The sequence below is a fragment of the Trachypithecus francoisi genome, unplaced genomic scaffold (assembly GCF_009764315.1).
Source record: "Trachypithecus francoisi isolate TF-2019V2 unplaced genomic scaffold, Tfra_2.0 Lachesis_group12, whole genome shotgun sequence".
Classification (NCBI taxonomy): domain Eukaryota; kingdom Metazoa; phylum Chordata; class Mammalia; order Primates; family Cercopithecidae; genus Trachypithecus; species Trachypithecus francoisi.
Window position 1 is genome coordinate 105,810,074 of NW_022681457.1, and position 22,870 is coordinate 105,832,943.

The window sequence follows — 22,870 nt, forward strand, 5'->3', positions numbered from 1 at the left end:
GTAATAGCCACCTTAAAAGCATGTGGTTGAGGATAGATGAGGTAGTTCAGTAAATAACTCATGCATGTCCAGTGCTTAGTATGTCCCAGATCCTACAGCCAGAGCTGTGTGGATGACTTTGTGTGGCGTAAATTCTGGAACATGTTAGGTGCTTGATAAATGGTACTTGCTATATTATTTATTCACTAACTTAACAATTATTTATTGAGCAGCTGCTGAATGCCAGGCACTGTTCTAGACTCTGGGGATACAGTGGTAAATGGAATAAAGTTCCATCCTTGTGTGACTTATATTCTAGGTGGGGAGAACTGCAATAAACAAATAATTACACAATATAATGTCAGGAAATAAGATTGTGTGAAAAATAAAGCAGGGATGGTGACCCCAAATACAGGAAGGCGTGCTGTTTTGGATAAGGTAGTCAAGGAGGACTTTCCCGAGGGTGTGATACTTGAGCAAAGACCTGTGTGAAGGCAGGCAGCCAGCCATAGCAATGTCTCAGCAGCGGGCTGCATGCCTAGGAAGTAGCAAGTGGGGAGCTGAGAGCAGGTGCGTGCCAGGAATGCTAGGGCGTCACAGGGAACCTGTGTAGCTGGAGACAGGGATACAGTAGGGAAGACTCGGGAGGAGGATCAGGTCGGAGGGTGCGAGGGCCAGATCCCGTAGGGCTTGTGGGCCTGTGTAAGGACTTTGGGGCTTATTCAGTATTTTGGGAAGCAAGAGTGAGGTGATAGGTTTGTTTTTTGTTATTAATAATGGGAACATTGCTACAAAGAGACATAAACTAGGATGTGAGAGCCTCCTGGAAAATGACATGCAGGCAGATAGAGAGGTCGGGGAAAGAGCTGTGACCAAGACTAAGAGTTGACATCTAGGTTTTGGAGATGTGTCACACCAGACAACAGGGCTCTGTCGCCTGGGACATGGGTCCCATAAGGTGGTGCTCTTCCCTCAGTTAGCATCTGTTCATAGGTAAGGCGGCTGTGATGGGTCCGTTATTATTACCAACCACGGTTTTGTGAAGCTAAAGCTGTAGTCTTGCCCCTGGGAAGGAAGTAGAAAATTTGGGGCCAGGTAGCCTTAGACATTGATTTCATTTTCTCTGGGCCCCTTCAGGTGGAAAGGAGTGTCACAGATGATTGTGAATTACAGGACTCCATTTCTCTTTGCTTCCACAGAGACAACCCAGAAGCCACTCAGCAGATGAATGACCTGATTATTGGCAAGGTCTCCACAGCCCTGAAGGGCCACTGGGCCAACCCCGATCTGGTGAGCCGGCCTAGCAGGCCCAGCTGTCCTCGCTGACTCCCCCTCACACGCCTTGTGTTCCTCAGCATCCCCCTCCCAGGTCCTGCGGTGACAGAGGAGGGAAGGAGCAGAACATTATTCCAGAATGGTTTTCCCAGGGAAGAGCCTGGAGCACAAGGGTCTCTGTCTGTCCTTTGTCTCTGTTGGAGCCACCTAGGACCAGAAATTGTATTAATAGTTGAGAGTCGCTGGACCGGAGCTGACCCTCTTGACTCATGTTTCTTCCCATTGCCTTCTAGGCAAGTAGCCTACAGTATGAAATGCTGCTGCTGACAGATTCTATCTCCAAGGAGGACAGCTGCTGGGAGCTCCGGTTACGCTGTGGTGAGTTAGGGGCTTTTCAGAGAAAGGAAAGGAGGCTCCAAGGTGCAGCCCTGGCTGGAGTGGGAGGGGAGGAGGGAAACCTGCTTGGGCGGCCTCTGCAGAGCAGGTGTGTAGTGTTCCTGATTGTGACTCTGCCTTTCCTGACCATCCCTAGCTCTCAGCCTTTTCCTCATGGCTGTGAACATTAAGACTCCCGTGGTGGTTGAGAACATTACCCTCATGTGCCTGAGGATCTTGCAGAAGCTGATAAAACCACCTGCTCCCACTAGCAAGAAGAACAAGGTACTGGGCCAAGTAGGGGTCTAACAAGGAAGGGCAGGGCGGCCGCCCTCCTCATTCCCTGGCAGTGTGCCCTGCCTCCTCATGGTCTCTGCTTTGCCTTGAGCCCACCTCACCTGAGTGGCTCCCGTGCAGCCTTTGCCTGAGTTCAGCAGACATGGGTTGGGATTTTTGAGAAGGATGGTTGAAGTAAAATAAACATGAAACTGCAAAGCAGAGAGCAAAGTGGCTAGCTGTGAAGGTTGAGCTCTTTCCAGTCATGTTAGATAACTTGCAGCCCCCAGAAAGCATTGTGTCCTTCCTACCCCTGTGCCTTTGCACATGCAGTGCTGTGCAGTGATAGAAATCCCAGGCTCTGAAGCAGACTCTCTGAGTTCAAATCCCAGCGCTTCCATTTATTAGCATTGTGACCTTGCGCAAGTCGTTCCTTAGTTTCCCCATCTATAAAATGGGAATATAGTCTCCATCTTGAAGTGTTGTGAAAAATAAATGACATAATGCAGACTAAGAGATCAAAACAGCGTCTGCCTAAGTTAATCCTTAACAAATGTTAGCTGTGGCTGTCTCCTGCTTTGTTTGCCTAGAATGTTTTCCTTCGCTTTGTTAGCTGCTCCTTAGAGGGTCAGTTCTCTACTAGGCTAGCGGTAAGCTCCTTGAATCCAGGGCCTGGACCATCTTAGTAATACTTTTTATGTCTAGTATATAGGGTGGTATAACATCTGTAATAGCTGCTTAGTAAATTATTGTTAAGTGAATAAATGAAACCAAGTTTTTATCCTAAAATAACTATAGCTGAGCCAGAGATTGACTTGCTTGTATCAGCTTTTGAATTGGCAGGCCATAGTTCTTTCTTTGGGCCGTGCCTAAGGCTCTGCCACCAACTTGCCCTGGATTGGACCTTGGGTCCTTCTGACTCCTGTTCTGTCTGATGGGCCATCCCTTATGGGCAACAGAGTCCTCATGGCAGGAAGATTGCTTAAGCACTAGGATTATGATGTGGGGAGGGTGGACATTGAAGCTGCCTTCAGAAAAGGCAGCACTGGGCACTCTGCTTCCTTCCCTTTGCTGGAGGGATTATTTTCCCCCAGATTCCCAGCAAGTAAAATCGGCCCTTGGTTGAGAAGAGGACACCCATCCCTACATGACCGTCATTGTTTCCACAGTGTGAGGCAAAGGGAGATTTTTCACAGAATTACTTGCCCTGTAAGGACTGAGGCCTGGTGTGGATGTTCACATGTTGCTCCGTATAACTTAGTGAGAGCAGCAGTTCCTAAAATCTGGCTCACAGACTCCGAGGTGTTCTTAAGACTTTCAGAGATCTGTGAGGACAAAGTTATTTTCATGATTGTCCTAAGACACTATTTGCCCCTGTCATCTTGTGATGTTTGTGCTGACTGTACAAAATCTTTGCTGCTGGGGAGATGGCCAGTGCCTTAGGTTGACAAGGCGGTGGCCCCGTGCAGTTCTTCACTGCCACCCGGCTTCATCAAGAATATCCTTGATGAAGCAGTACAAATTAATTGTATTAAATCTCCACTCTTGGTTACTAATCTGTGTAATGCTCAGTGTGACAAAATGAGTACACAGAAAGCGCCTCTGCTGCACCCCAAGTACAGCAGTTGTGCTGAGAAAAGGCACTTGTGTGAGATGCAAGCCAAACCAACTGCCTTTCCATGGATCTCCGCTTGTGCTTGAAAAAAAATGGCTGATGGGCAAATTGTGGTTGTTCAGGCTTAGGTATTTGGCACATATTTTCCTCAAAATGAATGAAGTGAGCTGTAAGAAGAACTGACGTAACTGTGTAAACCAGTGTTTTCTAAATGACCAATACATGTTATAGTATCCTGCCAGGTAAAAGATGAAGGTTAGTGTAATGAACTATGAAAAGTTTATTGATGTGATTTCAGAGTCCATACTACAGCAAATCTTTCAGACCCTAGCATTTGTTGAGTTTTGGTATAGTCTCAATGAAAAAAATCCATAACTAGTTGAAAAAGCTGTTAAAATATTCTTTCCTTTTCCAACTGTATATCTGTACGAGGCCAAATGTTTTTCGTATACTTCAACCAAAACAACCTGTCATGACACTTTGACCATAGAAGCAGATATGAGAATCCAGATGTCTTATAAAGCAGTCATTAAACAATTACCAAAAATGTAAAACAGTACCACGTCTTTCTGTAGGTTATTTTTGCTTTGGAAAACATAAAATTTAGGTTGACAAATAATAGATTTACTCTTCTTTTTAAATGAATTAACAAATATCTTAAGAATTTCTCAGTTTTTTATTTTTATTTATGTATGTATTTATTTTTGAGACAGGGTCCCACTCTGTCACCCTGGCTGGAGTGCAGTGGCACGATCTCAGCTCACTGCAACCCCTGCCTCCCGGTTGCAAGCAATCCTCCTGCCTCAGCCCCCTGAGTAGCTGGGACTACAGGTGTATACTACCATACCCAGCTAATTTTTTTGTGTTTTGTATCGAAATGGAGTTTCACCATATTAGCCAGGCTGGTCTTGAACTCCTGGACTAAAGCATCATCTGTCTGCCTTGGCCTCCCAAAGTGCTGGGATTATAGGCGTGAGTCACCACGCCCAGCCAGTTTTAATTTTTAACATGAGAAATGTCAATAGATACAACCATGTAAAGCAAAACTCTCTGGAGTCCTTAATAATTTTCGAAGAGTATAACAGGGTTCTGAGGCCAAACAGCTTGAGATGCGCTGGCCTGGAGTGTCTGTCTGTGGCTCTCTCTCTCTCTACAGGCTGCTTCTAGTTAGTGACAGTTTGCATGCTGGAGGCTGCTGGTGACCCTTGGAAGATTTATGCTTGGGAAACTGCAGATCAGCCATGGGATAGGAATTAGCGTATGTGCTATAGGATTGTCTGTAGGAAGCCAGCCACAGCTTCTGCTGCACGATAAAAATCATTGACCTTAAGCTCAGTGTGGAGATACTGCTGCTAAATTGGATCAAAATGGTTAACAGGAACACATATTTGGGCATAAAAGATACACATGTTGATCCTCCTGATCTTCTGGCCTTTGCACGTCACCTCCTGGGGCACCAGTGCCATGCTGTTGGGGCTATGGCTCAGGCGTGCCCTTGAGCGCCCTCACCTTGCTCCACTTGCCTCCTCCAGGATGTCCCCGTCGAGGCCCTTACCACGGTGAAGCCATACTGCAATGAGATCCATGCCCAGGCTCAGCTGTGGCTCAAGAGAGACCCCAAGGCATCCTATGATGCCTGGAAGAAGTGTCTTCCTATCAGAGGTATGTCTTTCTCTTCAAGATGCCGGGAAGTCCTGCCTGTGCTCTGACAGCCCTGCCTTCTGTCACTCTTGTTTACTTACCTACCCCTGCAACCTTGGCCTTGCAGGGATAGATGGCAATGGGAAAGCCCCCAGCAAATCCGAGCTCCGCCATCTATATTTGACTGAGAAGTATGTGTGGAGGTGGAAACAGTTCCTGAGCCGTCGGGGGAAGAGGACCTCCCCCTTGGATCTCAAACTGGGGCATAACAACTGGCTGCGACAAGTGAGTGGCCACTTTTGGACTCTTCACCCCCTGCGCCCCTGACCCCAGACTCTGAGCAATGTGTTTCTGCCCCTCACCATGCGTCTGTGCTGCCATCCCTTCTTTCTCTTTGCTGTTCTTGCTTCCTTTCAAATAGGGAGTGAGTACAGGTTCTTGGTTGTAGCTGTTGGGCTAGCATGGTGGGCTGGCCGAAACAGAATTTCCTCTGCTTATCTCAACAAGCTCCTTGTGCTTTCTGCTTTCCTCCCTGACCATAGTCCCTTTTCTCCTTCCACTTCTCATATCTTCTGCTGTCCTTCCCCTCCCTCTTCTTTCTAGCTAAAGTAATTCTATGTTAGGTAATATTTCTTATAAAATAAGAAATATTTGGTTTACATTAAATCAAAGTATTCAGTATATAAGTGTCCCCAAAAGAGAATGATCTTTGCTAAGGAAGATCCCTTTTTCCTACTTCACTTATTGTAGGTGTGTTCTTCACATCTCCTGATGGAGAAGTCTCCATGCAGAAGCAGGGCTCTTTCACAGCCCCCTTCCCCATCTAAAACAGTGGAGTCTTGCGTTAGCTGGTGATTTTTACCTCTAATATTTTCCTAGAGAGCTGCCCAGAAGACCTCTTCTAGATGGGTGGCAGTTGACTGCCCTGCTGGAGGCCTGGTGAGGCAGGGCATCCCCTGAGCCTATGGCCTCTTCTCTCCCCTGTCCTGCAGGTGCTTTTCACTCCAGCAACACAGGCCGCACGGCAGGCAGCCTGTACCATTGTGGAAGCTCTAGCCACCATTCCCAGCCGCAAGCAGCAGGTCCTGGACCTACTTACCAGGTACTGTTTGGGAGTGGGATGGGGAGGGTGGTTAAACTTCCTCTAGAGCCTTTTCATCTTTCCCAGGGGAATCCATGGATCAGGGTAATGAAAGGCACACCTTATTCCCTGTGGAAGACCCCAGAAACAACAAAGTGTTAAGAAGCTGACTATTAGTGATAGTAGTGGTGGTGGTGGTGAAGGTGTTAGCAGCAGCAGCTAATATTTGAGATCTTATGCAGCTAATATTTATCGAGATTGAGTGCATAAATGCTTGGCATGCATTATCTTCTTTAATTCTCTCATAGCAATCAGTGCCACAATGTGAATGCTTAGATTCTGTGGCATTCACTCCCTGTGGTGTGCTCTGAGTGCTTCCTAGGTGTGGGAAATTCCCATGTGGGAATTGGAGCTTTCTTGGATGCTGTTCCTCCTTCTAGGAAGCAGGAGAGACAGACAGCAGAAGATAGGAAAGATTGGGAGGAGAAAGGGGAGCCTTGGAGCCGTTTGAAATGTTAGAGTTCTTGACTAGAGTGCCCTGTCCCTCCTGGTGGCAGTTACCTGGATGAGCTGAGCATAGCTGGCGAGTGTGCGGCCGAGTACCTGGCTCTCTACCAGAAGCTCATCACTTCCGCGCACTGGAAAGTCTACTTGGCAGCTCGGGGAGTCCTACCCTATGTGGGCAACCTCATCACCAAGGTATCTTACCCTATTGCCCAAGAGAGCCCCTTCCCTAATTCCCCCTTCATTGTACCTGGATATAAACTCTACCATGGTGTTTTGTTGGTTTATTTTTGCTGAGAAGAAATATTTGTTGAAGGGGTTTGGAAATTTTTTTTGACTTTATTATATTTATTATATGGCTATAGCAAATTCTTGGGGGCATTTAGACTGTTTACAGTTTTTAAGCAGTCCCTTACCAGCGCTGCAACTGTTCTTGGCCTCCTGGAAAGGAGTTCTGCAAGGATTCGATTAAGAAGATGTAACTCCTGAGTGTCTAGTGCTGCAAGCTCCTGGGACAGTGGTGGAGGTAACTGGTATCCTTGGCAGTGCTGTCACACTGACTGTACTTGTCATCCTGTTTAGGAAATAGCCCGTCTGCTGGCCCTGGAGGAGGCTACCCTGAGTACCGATCTGCAGCAGGGCTATGCCCTTAAAAGTCTCACAGGTAAAGAGAGCCTCCTGGACCTTCCTTTAGGGCATCCTGAGTGTTTTAGGGACAACCCTTAGTTCCTTGGGTACTGGGGTTGACTCTCTTCTGTCTTGTACTGACCTTAGTGCAGATTTAAGCTCTGCATTTTTTTTCTGTATTGATACGTTTATGATTTTGATATCCTGTTTGCTATTGACTGTTTCTGCTCGTTGAACACTTGCTCTGTGCCGTGCACAAAGGCAGATTTTCCCTGCTTTTTGAGTTGCTCATAATCTTTTGAGACACAGACCTTCCTTATGTTCTCATCCAGAGCTCTCACAGCAACATTTTCCTGTTTCCACAGGCCTTCTCTCCTCCTTTGTTGAGGTGGAATCTATCAAAAGACACTTTAAAAGTCGCTTGGTGGGTACTGTGCTGAATGGATACCTGTGCTTGCGGAAGCTGGTGGTTCAGAGGACCAAGCTGATCGATGAGACGCAGGACATGCTGCTGGAGATGCTGGAGGACATGACCACAGGTAGCACTGCCCAGCGGCCTGGAGCCTGAGACACTGTCCCTTCTGGGGCTGGCGAGGTGCATTCGACCAATTTCCCCCAGTTCTACAGAGCCAGAGGAGGACTGGCAAACATTTCCCTGCATTCAAGGAGAGGCTCATTTCTTGACGAAGTGTTGGCTCTTGGAATTTTAAATTCTAGAGCTGGGCTCACTTTGGATTTTTCATGTTGAGCTTATAGAGTGGTACAGGGTCAAAGGCTCTCTGATCGGTGTTTTTTATCAGTCTGGAAATTCTCAGCCATTGTCTCTTTAATCCCCTCTGCTGTGTTCTCTTTCTTTTCCTTGTGAAACTCCATTTTCACTCTGTCATCTGTATCTCTCCTCTCTTTCATAATGTTCATCTCATCGTGTATTTATGCTGCATTTTTGACAGTTTGTTCAATTCAGTTTTTCTTCACTAGGTATGAATGTTTAATCAACCTGTTGAATTCTTGTAGTTTTAGATTTTATGGTCTCTTTTTTATTTATTTGTTTATTTTTTGAGATCAAGTTTCGCTCTTGTTGCCCAGGCTGGAGTGCAGTGGTGTGATCTCGGCTCACTGTAACCTCTGCCTCCCGGGTTCAAGCGATTCTCCTGCCTCAGCCTCCCTGAGTAGCTGGGATTACAGGCATGCGCCACCATGCCCAGCTAATTTTGTATTTTTAGTACAGATGGGGTTTCTCTATGTTGGTCAGGCTGGTCTCAAACTCCCAGTCTCAGATGATCCTCCCGCCTTGACTTCCCAAAATACTGGGATTACAGGTCTGAGGTCTCTTTTTTAAAAATTCATATTTCCCTCCTTTATATGATCTATAAGCATATTAAACATTTGTGTCTGATAATTCTAAAATTTGAGATATTTACAGGCCTGATTCTGCAGTTTGTTATTTTGGCTCTTACTCATGATACCTTAAAGTCTTGTTGTGTTTTATGAGTTTTGACTGTGACCTCATATTTTTTAGCTTTATCTATGGAAATTCTTTAGGACTGGGCCAAAGATGGGTTCCTCCAGGGAAGATAAAGCACTGCTCCTGTGAGGCAGTGCAGGGCACTGCTGTCCCAGTTCTGAGCCTCAGGATTTTCAGACCTCCTCGGTAGTAAGAGGTTGGAGCCACAAACCCCTATGAAGGGACAGCTCATTACAAGTCTTCAGAGGAGATTTTTCGCTGCCACTTGATGGTGACGTTTAAGAAAAGTCAATTTCCTCAGTTATGTGGTTGGGGGAAGTGTATAGCTGATCTCTGCACCAAGGGTGTAGCTTTTTGGGGTACCATATTTGTATTTGTGGGGCATGGGGTTGGGGTTTTCTGCTAGACTCTTTGCCTCAGTGGATTCCGGGCTTTATCCGCCTCTCAAATCTGGGCAGGGAATGGAAACCAAAGCTCAATGCAAAAACTGACTCATGTTTTGCTTATCTCCCTGGCTTCCCGATTTCTCTTAGTTTTTGGCTTTTGGCTGTTCTGTGTTAGTGTGGCAGTTCACTGATATATTTTTATTCAACACTTTAGATTGTTTTTGAGTGGTGGAGAGTGAGGAGTAGGTCAGGGAACCTCGTTTGCTTTATTGCCCGAAATGGAACTCTTTCTGATGCCATTTTCATCGTGCCATACTGAACTGGTTTGTGACTTTGTCAGGGACCTTTACAGTGTTTTTTTTTTTTTTTTTTTTTTTTTTTTTTAAATTCAGACCTACCCAGGAATGCAACAGTGGGACTTTTTTTTTTCCCCCTCCGCTGAAGTCTCAATCTGTCGCCCAGGCTGGGGTACAGTGGTGTGATTGTGGCTCACTGTAACCTCTGCCTTCTGGGCTCAAACCATCCTCCCACCTCAGCCTCCTAAGTAGCTGGGATTATAGGCATGTGCCACCACGCCCAGTTAATTTTTGTATTTTTTGTAGAGATGGCATTTTGCCACATTGCCTAGGCTGGTCTTCAACTTGTGAGCTCGAAGTGCTCACAAGACCTTATTTTTTAAAGACCGTATTTTCTCACGTTCATGTTCCTTTAAGGTGTCTTTTTTTGCTTATAGGGGACATTCTACCTAATCTTTTAGAATGAAGCTAAAAACTATAACTTCCTTTTGATTTGACTGGAACACAGGATTATTTGACATTTTCTGAGTGCCTGTTTTGGGCAAGGAGATGCTAGTTAAATAAGGCATAGTCCCTCTCCTTGAGGAGGTTATATCCTGAGAGAGAGCAAGACATGTACACAGCCAACCATGATGAAGTGTGTGGACTTGGGTGTTATGGGTTTCAAACTGAATGTGGTCTGAGGATAAAATCAATCAGCATCCAATTTCTAATTTGAACTATTGATATTGCCATGTAGGGCATTTAAAGACTTACCAGGCAGAAATAATTTGTCAGTGATGGTACTTCAATTAGAAGTCTCATTTCAGCTTCCATGGGAGAGGCTCTTTCCTAACTTGGCCACTTTGATTTCTGGCAGGTACAGAATCAGAAACCAAGGCCTTCATGGCTGTGTGCATTGAGACAGCCAAGCGCTACAATCTGGATGACTACCGGACCCCGGTGTTCATCTTCGAGAGGCTCTGCAGCATCATTTATCCTGTAAGCAGTGCGGTGCTTCCCATGGCTCTTGAGTGTCAGCACGGGCCACTTTGCCATGAAGCCTGTTGGTGATTTATTAAAGTGATGGGGAATTGTACCAGCTGTGGGCCATTTAGTCTTTAGTGAAAGAAGATCCACCGCATAAAAGAGAAGCAACCTCATAATTTTCCTCTTGCTAACGATGGGGCATTTAATGACCTTCCTTGGTCTTATTTCTTAGATTCAAGTAAATAATCATGTTTTTTTAAAAACTAGGTCTAACCTCTATTACCAAAATCCCATAGCGTATCAATCCAACATGCTGTGGAAGAAGCAGTATTGAGCTAGAATATAAAGATATTTTTACTCTCTTCCTTCTTTAGCTGTCCTGTATTTTGTGCACATGTGCAGCGTGTTTTTTTCTCTGGCCTGAGCTGTGTGGAAGCATAGTATTATACAGAGAACCCTGCCTGCTATTGAGGAAGGATGAACACTAGTATCATGAAATGAGAGCTAGCAATGAGAGCTCATTGGGGGTGTGTACCTGAGTGTCATGTCCCATAGAGAAGCCCCTTTCTTGACTTCAGGGTCATCAGTGACAAAGTCCTCTGGCCCCAAATTGGTTAGCATCACATGAGACTGGCAGGAGGAGGAAGGAAAGTCCCTCCTCGCACCCCTTCCCCCATTTCATTAATACATCTCTCATATGTCACTCTTTGTCTGCTTGTTTTGTTAGGCTTTATCTCCTAATTCACCCTAGGGTTTCAGGGGAGATGCTTGATATTTTAGACTACTTGAGTTAGTTTAGAATTTTGGAAGTACCTCTGAGTTTCCTGTCCTTTATATCTGTAAATGTTTAGGGGGCTTGCTGAGTTTGGTGTGTTTACTTTGAGCATCCATAGAACAAGGTAGCATAGTATAAATCTCCACCTCTGCCATCCATTCTGATGCACCCACCCTTCTCTCTGTCCTCCAGGAGGAGAATGAAGTCACTGAGTTCTTTGTGACCCTGGAGAAGGATCCGCAACAAGAAGACTTCTTACAGGGCAGGATGCCTGGGAACCCGTATAGCAGCAATGAGCCAGGCATCGGGCCGCTGATGAGGGATATAAAGAACAAGATTTGCCAGGACTGTGACTTAGTGGCTCTCCTGGAAGATGACAGTGGCATGGAGGTAATGACCATAGGACAGTGCTGCCCACGTTTAATTAAGATTAGGGGCTTCTTCCTAGTCTAACCAAATCCAGGTACTTCTTTCTAGTAGCTGATTAACTTGGGGCAGGTGGCCTTCAGTTTCCCCGCTCTATAAGTTGGGGTTAATGATTCCCACCTTTCTACCTCACCTAGTGCTAAGGTTAATAACCTGTAAAGGGCTCTGCCCAGTGCCGGCAGGAAGTAAGCATATTGTTAGTGACTGTTGGTTGTAGCGGTGGTGGGCATTTATTATTATTGTTGCCTCTGGCAGAGACTTCTTGGTGAGTCTGAGTTACTGAACCCCTAAATACTGGCGTTTTACCCCCCGTGCAGGTTTATATCCCTGTGTCAGTTACTTTCTGGCAGACCCTTGAGGGTCTGACATTTTTACATAGTGAAAAGCCTTTTCTGGTGCTGAACTTGCAGGAGAAGGTCCCCCGTGGGTGTGTCTAAGCTGGAGCCCATGTGTGGGTTAGGGATGTTTGCAGCCCCTGAAATTTGCACAAAATTCTGTGTGTTTTACATACATGTGGATATTTTAAGAGTGGGAGAGTTGATAGGTCCATGACATATAAAAGTTATAAATTATGAACCATTGCCATAAGATGCCCTTTGCTCTTAGATTTTACTTGTCTTACAATTATTTGGAATAACAGTTTCACCTGCTTTTCTGTTCAGCTTCTAGTGAACAATAAAATCATTAGTTTGGACCTTCCTGTGGCTGAAGTTTACAAGAAAGTCTGGTGTACCACGAATGAGGTATGTGCCTGCTTTCTTGTTTGGAGGTGTGGTTTAACTTTTCTGACTTATGCAGACTTGAACCAGCAGGAGCCATTGTTCATCATCAATTACCTGGCTTGTAGCAGCTCTCTAAGGCTTTACTTTCCCTGTTTGGGGTTGTGTGGAGAAAAACCAATCATCTTGTTTTCCTTTGGAGGCATCTGGCTAATGGAAGGACATTTAATGACCTTCATGAATCTTCAGGAAAGCAAAAGCATTTTGCTGGGCTCTGCAAGTTGTCAAACCCCAAGGACTGAAAGCCAAGGGGTGTTGAAGGAGGCTCTGTGCTAGAAATGCTTGCTGTCTTGTTCCCTTCAATATGGACACCTCTCAACTGAGATTAGTTCTCAGCTTTTATGGGCCTGCTCACTTAGTAGAACATTTTTCCAGTAGCTGTGTCAAGGAGCATCATTTCTGTTTTACTAATTGGGGAATGGAGGCTCAAACAGGCAGTTGTTCTTGAGGAGGAGAAAAGGGAAATGAAGGAAGTCCAGCGCTCTGGGCCTTTTGGTCATCATGAGTGATGCTATTTGTCCACTTATGGACGTATTAGATGGTCCCCTTCACCTTTCCCTCCTTTCTTAGTCTCCATTCCTTCCTTTCCTGTCTTCCTGTTTCTTTTTCTTCCCCTCCATTTCTCTCTCCCACTGCCATTTCTTCCCTTCTCTTGTTTCTATTGGGAGGAGAGGTCTTTAGTACATGAATCAGGTAAGTAACTTAATTACAGCAAACTAGTGTAGTTGAGATGCACAGCAAACTTTTCTAGACTTGGTCCCAAATACTTCTGTAGAGTTTGAGAAACTAAATGGGCAGTATACTATTTGTACATTTTGGTCTTTAATTTGTTACATATTTCTGCCTCTCTCCTTTCTTTTGTCCCACTGGGCTGGGAATCCTGGTCACTGTTGACTGTTGGTCTACTGCCAGTTGGGTCGGTGTTGCACTGTTGGCCGAGGGACAGGCAGAGAACTGTCCCAGCCAATACATCTTGTCACAGACATTTTAGCATCAAAACAGAACAATACGGATTTAATCCCTGATGCACATAAAAAATTAAGACCAAGCTTCTGTGGGCACTCTTGTAAATGGTGGTAGTGAACCCACAGACTACACAAGGGTATCTCCCTTGAATGGTGAAGCAAGATGGAAGTTGAGAATCATTTGCCCCTCTCATTGATGTGCTTAATCCAGTTAGAAGTAGTTTTCTGGCAAAGTCCAGAGTTTGTGATAGCCTTTGTTCTGGGACTTCAGCTTCCCTTCTCTGTTTTGCCCTCCATTTCCCTGAGAAGCAGCCTACCTCTTTAGCTACTGACTAGAACCTGCTCTGTGTTCAGTGCCTGTGGTGGTTCTCTCTCTGAGGAATTCTCGGGCTTCCGTAGCCAGAAACACTTCTGCAACTGGCCTTTCTGGCAGGTTGTCTTCCTCCAGGGTTTCCTGTCCTGAAGCTAAGCATAGACTTGGAGGCAGGCTGCTTGAATCAAATCCCCCAGTGGATTTCATCGAGGGTCACTTTGAGCTCCGATTTCTAGTCTGCAAGATGAGAGTAATATTAATATATGTGCTCAATGCCAGAAATATAGTGAACTTTCCTTACCCTCCAATTTAGTGAAGTTGCTGTAATTTTGTCATTTATAAAAGACTTGATTCTTATTCCTATCAGATTATGGGTTTAGCTTAAAGAATTGTGGATGAACCCCCTCCTTGTATGGTTATATGAAGACGTCCGAATCTCTATAGGCAAAGATTGATGTACTCTCTTTTCCTGTTTTGATTCCCGAGGCTTGAGTCAAAGCTCTTTGATTTAAATGGCCTTTCTTGTCCTGGGTAGTAGTCCCTATTGATAGGAGAGAGTTTCTACTCCTGAGGAAGGTCCAAGCTTAGAATTAGACCTCCGCTTATAGCTTGGTAACCTTGAACGAGCTGTGTAACCTTTTGTAAAAGGATCATATAAAGTACTTAATTAGCATAGGACCTGGAACAGAGTAAAACATTCAATAAATATTTGTTAAATTATTACATAGTGTTCTAATGAAGTGGAAGGAGATAGTGTCTTTAAAATGTTTCATATAATGCCTAGCTTCTAGTAGACACAAAATAAAATTAGCATTCTTTCCCCTAAGTGAATTGCTGTGCATTTGGATTCTAGATGCTGTGGTTGAGACCTTGTAGAAAAATAGAGGCTCTCCACATTGCTGGGGCTTTAAGCAGGACCAAGTATGGAGTCCTTTGCATTTGTCTGGGCCTGTTTCTAAGTACCTTTCTCCACTTTCTCTGCTCAGGGAGAGCCCATGAGGATTGTTTATCGTATGCGGGGGCTGCTGGGCGATGCCACGGAGGAGTTCATTGAGTCCCTGGACTCTACCACAGGTAGATCACAGACGGCGCTGCACATGGGATCTGAGGCTCGGGACTCATGAGTGGCTCACGCCCTGGGACTTAGGGGCATTCTCAGGAGCTTCTCTCTTGTACCTCTACGTCAGAACTGTGGGGAGATTGTTTCTTCAATTGAGGAAAAATAGAGGTGTCTGTGGCATGATGCAGGTACCACTGAGGGTTCAAAAAAACACCAGCAAACTTCTAGAGGAAAATGCAATTAACAGTGAACTGGAGTTCAGATTGATTTTTAACTCCCTCTTCCCCCCGCACTCAAATGCTCATACTTTGACATTTGAGTAAGCAATTTTAGTTGACTTGAAACTTTGAAAAAGCTCCTACTGAGAGTGGGATAGTTTAATATCATCCATCATTGACCCCTTTTATTGGCTGTATCTTTATTGGAGATACGGAAAAGGTCTGGCAGCCATCAGCCAGGAAGAGGGCTGTTTTATCCTGGCCTATTTTATTCCCATCATCACCTTACCCTCCATTGTTGCTTGGCTTCCGTTCTCCCCTAGATGAAGAAGAAGATGAAGAAGAAGTGTATAAAATGGCTGGTGTGATGGCCCAGTGTGGGGGCCTGGAATGCATGCTTAACAGACTCGCAGGGATCAGAGATTTCAAGCAGGGACGCCACCTTCTAACAGTGAGTTGGGAGCAGCAAGGTGTGGGGGCCAGCCTTTCTGCACTGGGAGAGGCCCCTGTGGAAAGAAGCTATGGCCACTGTGTCATTTTACCCTAGAGGGCAGCGTGGTGCCATGGAGCAGTGCAAGCCAGTGAAGGACTTGGCAGTTAGCACTACATTCTTAGGCATGCCTCTTCCCGTCCTGCTGGCCCACTTCCCTTCTCCGATACCTCTTTATAGAGCCAGCATCTGACCGTCTTTCCCCAAATAACTGCACTTGTGTTAACCATTATCATAGTGGTTGTTTTTAAAATGGATTTTATAATGTAACTCATTTCTTGCATTATAGGGTTTTATTTGGGTATTCATCCAACTAATCTCCTTAGCAAGGATTAGAGCATTCCAGAGAGGCACCACAAATATTATACTGTTATTTTCACTAACCCCCCCCACTCCCCCAGGGTTTATGAGAATATATAGTATTGTTATTATTGTGCCTTTGTTTTAAATGACCTGTGTGGTTCTGAGCTCTCACAGGCCACGAGCTTTGGGATCATTCTCTTTACTCTTAATTTAGGGTCTGGATTGTTGCTGGGATTTCCCCCAAGACAACAAACAGAACATCACCTCTTCCATTAGGAACTGGTGTCACTGCTGTTGTATTAGAGATGGTAGAGATATATCCAGCCAATGGAGCTACCTCTGGAAACAACTGCTATTTAGAATACCAGCCTAATGTGAGAGCGCAGCCATCTCACTGTGTCCCCTGAGGGGCCACTTCTCCCTCCTGTCCTCTTCATTTCAGGAGAAGCCCCTGCTGATGGTGTAGACCCTGCTTAGACATCCCTTTCCTACTGGCCCCCACGTCCTACACTCTCATGTGGCCTCATGGGTTTTGACTGGCTTTTCTTGTCAGGTGCTACTGAAATTGTTCAGTTACTGTGTGAAGGTGAAAGTCAACCGGCAGCAACTGGTCAAACTGGAAATGAACACCTTGAACGTCATGCTGGGGACCCTAAACCTGGTAAGGAGCATGGGCTGCAGGTGAAGAAGTGTGGGCCTTGGAAGTCTGGGTGCGAAAGACATCTCAGTTCTGGGCTCAGATGAAATGGACTCACGGCCTCTTCAAGCCCTTCGTCTCTCTGACTGACTGGTGCAGAGGCTTGGGTCATTCAGCTGCCCTTCTCTGGCTGGCTCACCCCCTGCCCCCATGCTGCTGCCATGGCACCCAAGAGCTGCCTCGCTCCTTTCCTGAGTTCAGATCAGAGATAAGAGGAAGGCAGTCCCTTAAGCAGTCTAGACTACACACCAATGGGAAAGAAGTGCCCCTCTCCTTGGGGCAACAAAGAAGGAGATCTGGAACTTCATGTTTTCCCTGCCATCAAAAGCTCACATGCTTGTCTCCCTCTCAGAAGATGCATATACACGCACATTCATATACATGGTCATACACACATGGTTTCTGGGGAATAAGGCCATGAGGGCATCCTTGAGAGCAGTTATCAGTGGTAAGTGGCTGTGGTCTTATTCTGGGAGTGACTGGGTCTCCTTCTCCTACAGGCCCTTGTAGCTGAACAAGAAAGCAAGGACAGTGGGGGCGCAGCTGTGGCTGAGCAGGTGCTTAGCATCATGGAGATCATTCTAGATGAGTCCAATGCTGAGCCCCTGAGTGAGGACAAGGTGAGTGAGGCCCAGCCCCTCCGTCTGCAGGCACTGAGAGCCTGCACTGTCTCATTGCCCACAACAGGCCTGTTAGTGTCTGGCTTAGCCTACTTGAGGATGGCGGATCCTGCTTAAGCTTTGGAATGTCAGGACTCAACTAATGATGACATAATTGTATTAAAATGTGAAATCTTTGGATTCAGAGCAAGCACAATTGCTAAGGATAGTCTTTTACTCGAAAGCTGCTCATTAATGGAATCGTGGCATGTCCCCGTTGATAGGCAGGGGCTTTAGTCCAACCTTTCATTTCATAATTGAGGAATTGAACAGCCCACTTCATTTCCCTGAACTTGGCATTTCCTCAGCTGTGGTACATAGTTGGTTACTGGTGGAATCAGGCCTAGAACCCGGGTCTCCAACTCCCAGAATTTCTCTCCACCTATTTTTTTTTTTTTTTGAGACGGAGTCTCGCTCTGTCGCCCAGGCTGGAGTGCAGTGGCCGGATCTCAGCTCACTGCAAGCTCCGCCTCCCGGGTTCCCGCCATTCTCCTGCCTCAGCCTCCCAAGTAGCTGGGACTACAGGCGCCTGCCAACGCGCCCGGCTAGTTTTTTGTATTTTTTTAGTAGAGACGGGGTTTCACCGTGTTAGCCAGGATGGTCTCGATCTCCTGACCTCGTGATCCGCCCGTCTCGGCCTCCCAAAGTGCTGGGATTACAGGCTTGAGCCACCGCGCCCGGCCTCTCTCCACCTATTACACCTGTATTTTCCTCCATTCTTATTGGTGCTAATGATTTGGCTAGAGCTATGACCAAGTGAATGTCCAGCAGCCTGCATTCTCTTATAGGAAGGGAAAATTGTATTGGTATATTTTGACCACCTGAGACTATTAACAGGCCTGTCTCGGAAATTTAGGAACGAATTTCTCAAGTGAAACTGTTTGTTATTCCCCAAGAAGTGCCGAGACACAGTTCTTCTAGGGGTACTCCTGATGACTCTGATGGAAATGCTGACTGTTAGGGCTCAGATGTTGGCTGCAGCCACAGTCCTGACTGGATTAATGGCACGTCCACCCTCTTCTATTGCAGGGCAACCTCCTCCTGACAGGTGACAAGGATCAGCTGGTGATGCTCTTGGACCAGATCAACAGCACCTTTGTTCGCTCCAACCCCAGTGTGCTCCAGGGCCTGCTTCGCATCATCCCGTACCTTTCCTTTGGAGAGGTGGAGAAAATGCAGATCTTGGTGGAGCGATTCAAACCGTACTGCAACTTCGATAAGTATGTTACTTGGATTTCATATAGTGAAGTGAGAGTCTCCACTAAAACCCTGAACTAGGTCTGTGAGATGAGGAAGAATCCCCTGAATTTCTATTAGATTTTTGTGTCCTTGTTCTGGCTTTTAAGGAGCTCAGTCTAGTTGGGAAGTGAATAGTTAGTACTATATTAGAGTAGCAATTGGCTAGGCAGAGAAGGCAAAGTGGTTGGTGAGATAGGAATATGATGAGATGGAGCCACGTGTGCGTCTATGTGAGTGCAAGAGAAAGCTGTGAGTGTGGGAGATATAGCAGGTAACAGGGAGAGTCGCAGGAGCCAGGGCAGATAGGTCTTTGTGTCACATTAGGGAACTTAGCCTTGATCTTCTCTGGGCTGTTGACAGTTGTTAACCAAGAGGGTGACATGATTGGGTTTTGTCCTGCCTTTCATACCCTCAAACTCTTTGTTCTTTTCTCCTAGGTATGATGAAGATCACAGTGGTGATGATAAAGTCTTCCTGGACTGCTTCTGTAAAATAGCTGCTGGCATCAAGAACAACAGCAATGGGCACCAGCTGAAGGATCTGATTCTCCAGAAGGGGATCACCCAGAATGCACTTGACTACATGAAAAAGCACATCCCTAGCGCCAAGAAGTATGAAGCCCTCCTGCAGCAGAGCTGCTTTGCCTCCCCTTTGCCCTTTCCTTTTCCTTCTCCATCAGCATCTTGGTGTAAAGCTTCACGTATGCTCCTTGCCCTCCTTGAGGCCTCCCAACCCCTTCTGGAAACTATGTGGGTGACCATTCAACCACTGCAGAGTCCTTGGGGCTTACGGGTAAAGGATGGCAACTTTTTGGTTTCTACTTAGAGTACTCACTTCTTTCTGGCTCTTCAGCTGAGCTGGGTGGTTCTGTGTGATTCTTCATGACACTCGGAGAGGGTCACGATTAAACACTCTCTGGGGGTTTAAACAAGCCAGAGTCGTCAACTGGTTTCTAGGTAGCCTTTGCTTCCCTGACCTGCTGATAAGGCTTCCTTTGCTTTGCAGTTTGGATGCTGACATCTGGAAAAAGTTTTTGTCTCGCCCAGCCTTGCCGTTTATCCTGAGGCTGCTTCGGGGCCTGGCCATGCAGCACCCTGCCACCCAGGTGGGTAGCCAGGACAGGTAGTGTGAGGGTACAGGTGTGCAAGTATAACCACCCTAGTTCACCTTGAGACGTGACTTACCCTAATATATGAGACTCCTAGAGTAGAAGTGAGCCTCAGAAGTCATCTGCTTCATCTCTCTGTGTGCTGAGACAAGTAAGCTGTATTTGTGATTTACTCATTCTTAAGTGGGGCTTCGCTGTCTAATGGGTCAGCTGTGCAGCTGTTGAACTGTGAGGGATTGGCTGACCAGAGAGTAAAACACTTGAGTGTCTGGCCACAGTCACTAGGACACTTATATTACCATCACCTCTATTTTCTCTGCCTCAAGCAGCTGAACACCTTGTTCTTAGGCCCACCCATTCCACTCCACAGATCATTCCTGATTTCTCCCCACAGGGCTGAGCGTTAACCTTTCACAAATCCTATCCTGATGCCCTGGATAGATGGCCAGGGCTGGGTTTTTTTTTTAAATTGAAGTTTTAATTTGGAGATTATTATAAATTCACATGCAGTTGTTAAGAAACAATATAGAGAAATCGTATGGGTCCTTTTCCCACTCTCCCCCAATGGTAACATGTGGAACCGGAACACACACCACAGTCAGGATGTAGACATCAGTGCCGTCAGGATGCAGGGCAGTTCATCAGCACAAGGGTCCCTCTTCTTGGCCTTTCGTAGCCACATCCGTCTTCCCCGACTCCCCTGCCACAAGTCCCTGGCACCCACCAATCTGTTCTTCATTTCTGTAACTTTGTAATTTCAAGAATGTTGTAGAAATGCAGTTGTACAGTATGTAACCTTTTAGGATTGTCTCTTTTTTTTCTCAGCATGATTTTCTGGAGGTTCATCCAGGTTTGTTTAACTGTTTACCCATTAAAGGACACCTGAATTGTTGCCAGTTTTTGGCTGTTATTTATAAAGCTGCCATGAACACTTGTGTGCAGGTTTTTGTGTGAATATAAGTTTTCATTTTTCTAGAATAAATGCCGAAGAGTGCAGTTACTGGGTTGTATAGTAGTTAAGTATTTTGTTTATAAGAAGCTGCCAAACTGTTCTCTAGAGTAGCTACCGCATTTTACATTTCCCTGAAAATGTATGGCTGCTCCAGTTTCTCTGCATCTTAGCCAGCATTTGGTGACTATTTTTAGTTTGAGCTGTTTGGTAGATGTGCAGTGATTCCGTCTGGTTCCATGTTTTCCTAGTGGTTCATGATGTTGAATGTCTTTTCATGTGCCCTATTTATCTTCAGTGAGATGTCTGTTCATGTCTTTTGCCCAATTTATAACTGGATTGTTTGTTTTTTAATGTTGACTTTTGAGAGTCCTCAGCATTGCATTTTTTTCTATTTGTGGTGTTCTGCATTGAAAATAGTTCCACTGTCTCATTTGGTAATCTGTTCTGGTAACTCATTCCAAAAACATGGCAACTTGAGTACAGGAAAGTTTCTTCACTGTGTCTCACTGAAATTCCTTTTCTAAACTTTTGTTCGACTCAGTGGAGTCATAATTAGTATATATTTGTGGAGATACTTTTTCTGCATAGGAATTCCACATGTATTGTTTTCCATATCCTTGTAACATCTCTATTTTGTATATGGATAAATCGAGGAACACAGTTGTGATTTCGCCAAAGGCAACACAATGAGTTTGGAACTCAAAGTCAGCAGATTTCCAGGCTGCTGCTGCTGCTTCTTCTTCTTTTTTTTTTCTTGAGATGGGGTTTTGCTGTTGTCACCCAGGCTGGAGTGCAGTGGCACGATCTTGGCTCACTGCAACCTCCGCCTCCCAGGTTCAAGCGATTCTCCTGTCTCAGCCTCCCCAGTAGCTAGGACTACAGGCACCTGCCACCATACCTGGCCAATTTTTTGTATTTTTAGTAGAGATGGGGTTTCACCATGTTGGCCAGGCTAGTCTCCAACTCCTGACCTCAGGTGATCCACTCGCCTCAGCCTCCCAAAGTGCTGGGATTACAGGCGCGAGCCATTGTACCTGGCCTTCCAGGCTTATTCTTAGTTACCAAATTAAATTACTTTCTTTAGAATAAGGCTTTATCTAGTTAGATACTTGGCATTTATGCTATGGCCATTCATTTTTCTTTCAACACATATTGTGTAGCTGGTCCTGTGTTAGACTGAGGAGACAGTCACCATCTGTGCCTGTTGGGAGCTTACTGTCTGGTGGAAGATACAGCCAAATACAGAGTAATGACTAAACAGTGACATAGATGCAGTGTGGAAGGGGCTGGGGCCTAAGGAAAGAGGAGTGTTAAGTAGAGGGCATGGCACCTACAAAGGCTCAGAGGCCAAAGAGAGCTTAAAGCCTTCCAAGAATTGAAAGCAGCTGCAGTGGGAGGTGAGGCATGGCGAGAGCTGCGGATGGAGACCCGAGCAGGGGCAAGGTGTGTTCTTTCTCCCGGAAGAGGAGTATGGGTTTTCTCTTGAGGGCAGTGCCCCGGCCGTATTTTAGAGACTGAATTCAAAGGCGGTCAGACTGGAGGTAGGAAGAACAGTTGACAGGCTTTTATTGTAATTGAAGTGAAAGAAATGGTGGCCTGAACTAGCTCATGGATAGATTCAACAGAGATTGAGCTGGGAGGAAGAATAAATGGGATTTGGAGAGTGACTGAACATGAGAAGTGAAGAAGCTGGATGAATCAAGAACCCTGCTCGGAGATCGAGACCATCCTGCCTAACATGGTGAAACCCCGTCTCTATTAAAAATACAAAGATTAGCTGGGCGCGTTGGTGGTGCCTGTAGTCCCAGCTACTCAGGAGGCTGAGGCAGGAGAATGGCGTGAACCCGGGAGGCGGAGCTTGCAGTGAGCCGAGATTGTGCCACTGCACTCCAGCCTGGGCGACAGAGCGAGACTCCGTCTCAAAAAAAAAAGAACCCTGCTCAGTTTCTGGACTGAGTGATGAGGTGAATGGTGGTGCCACTGAGATGGAGAAGGTCGGAGGTTCGCAAGTAAGGTGGAGGGGAGTTCATTAGACTATGCTATGAGTGTATGGTCTGTCCTATGAATAACTAGAATGTAAGTTAAATGAGGGCAAGGTCTTTGTTTTCCCAGCACCAAAAGCACATGTGGAAGCATGCACACACAGTAAACAGCCAGAATGTTGAGTTTGGGAAATCTGGAAAAGCTCAGTACGAGTTGAAATATGGCCTTAGCATTTAGGAGCATGAGACATGAGGGAATAGGTAATTTTGCTGAGACACAAACTGGAAGCAGATTTACTGTGAGAACAGATTTATGAGCTGCTGAGTGATCTACTGGCTGTGTTGTTTTCAGCCTATTGTCTCATATGTAGTAATTGCTGTCAAGTCACTTGTGACAGGGTGGTGAGGATTTCAG

The 22,870-nt window shown here is 45.8% G+C and overlaps 1 protein-coding gene across 1 annotated transcript in view; it reads left to right on the forward strand.

The window, feature by feature from the left end:
* The window catches only part of UBR4 (ubiquitin protein ligase E3 component n-recognin 4), a 141,357-nt gene that overhangs the window by 102,404 nt on the left and 16,083 nt on the right, over positions 1-22,870 (forward strand). The window contains 19 exon segments of the mRNA XM_033228081.1: positions 1,179-1,269; positions 1,548-1,632; positions 1,787-1,914; positions 5,053-5,182; positions 5,289-5,446; positions 6,154-6,263; positions 6,800-6,941; positions 7,329-7,410; positions 7,739-7,912; positions 10,380-10,501; positions 11,457-11,654; positions 12,353-12,433; positions 14,734-14,821; positions 15,349-15,476; positions 16,372-16,479; positions 17,016-17,135; positions 18,204-18,394; positions 18,851-19,024; positions 19,419-19,518. Of these exon segments, the coding sequence (XP_033083972.1) occupies positions 1,179-1,269; positions 1,548-1,632; positions 1,787-1,914; positions 5,053-5,182; positions 5,289-5,446; positions 6,154-6,263; positions 6,800-6,941; positions 7,329-7,410; positions 7,739-7,912; positions 10,380-10,501; positions 11,457-11,654; positions 12,353-12,433; positions 14,734-14,821; positions 15,349-15,476; positions 16,372-16,479; positions 17,016-17,135; positions 18,204-18,394; positions 18,851-19,024; positions 19,419-19,518 (2,410 nt within the window).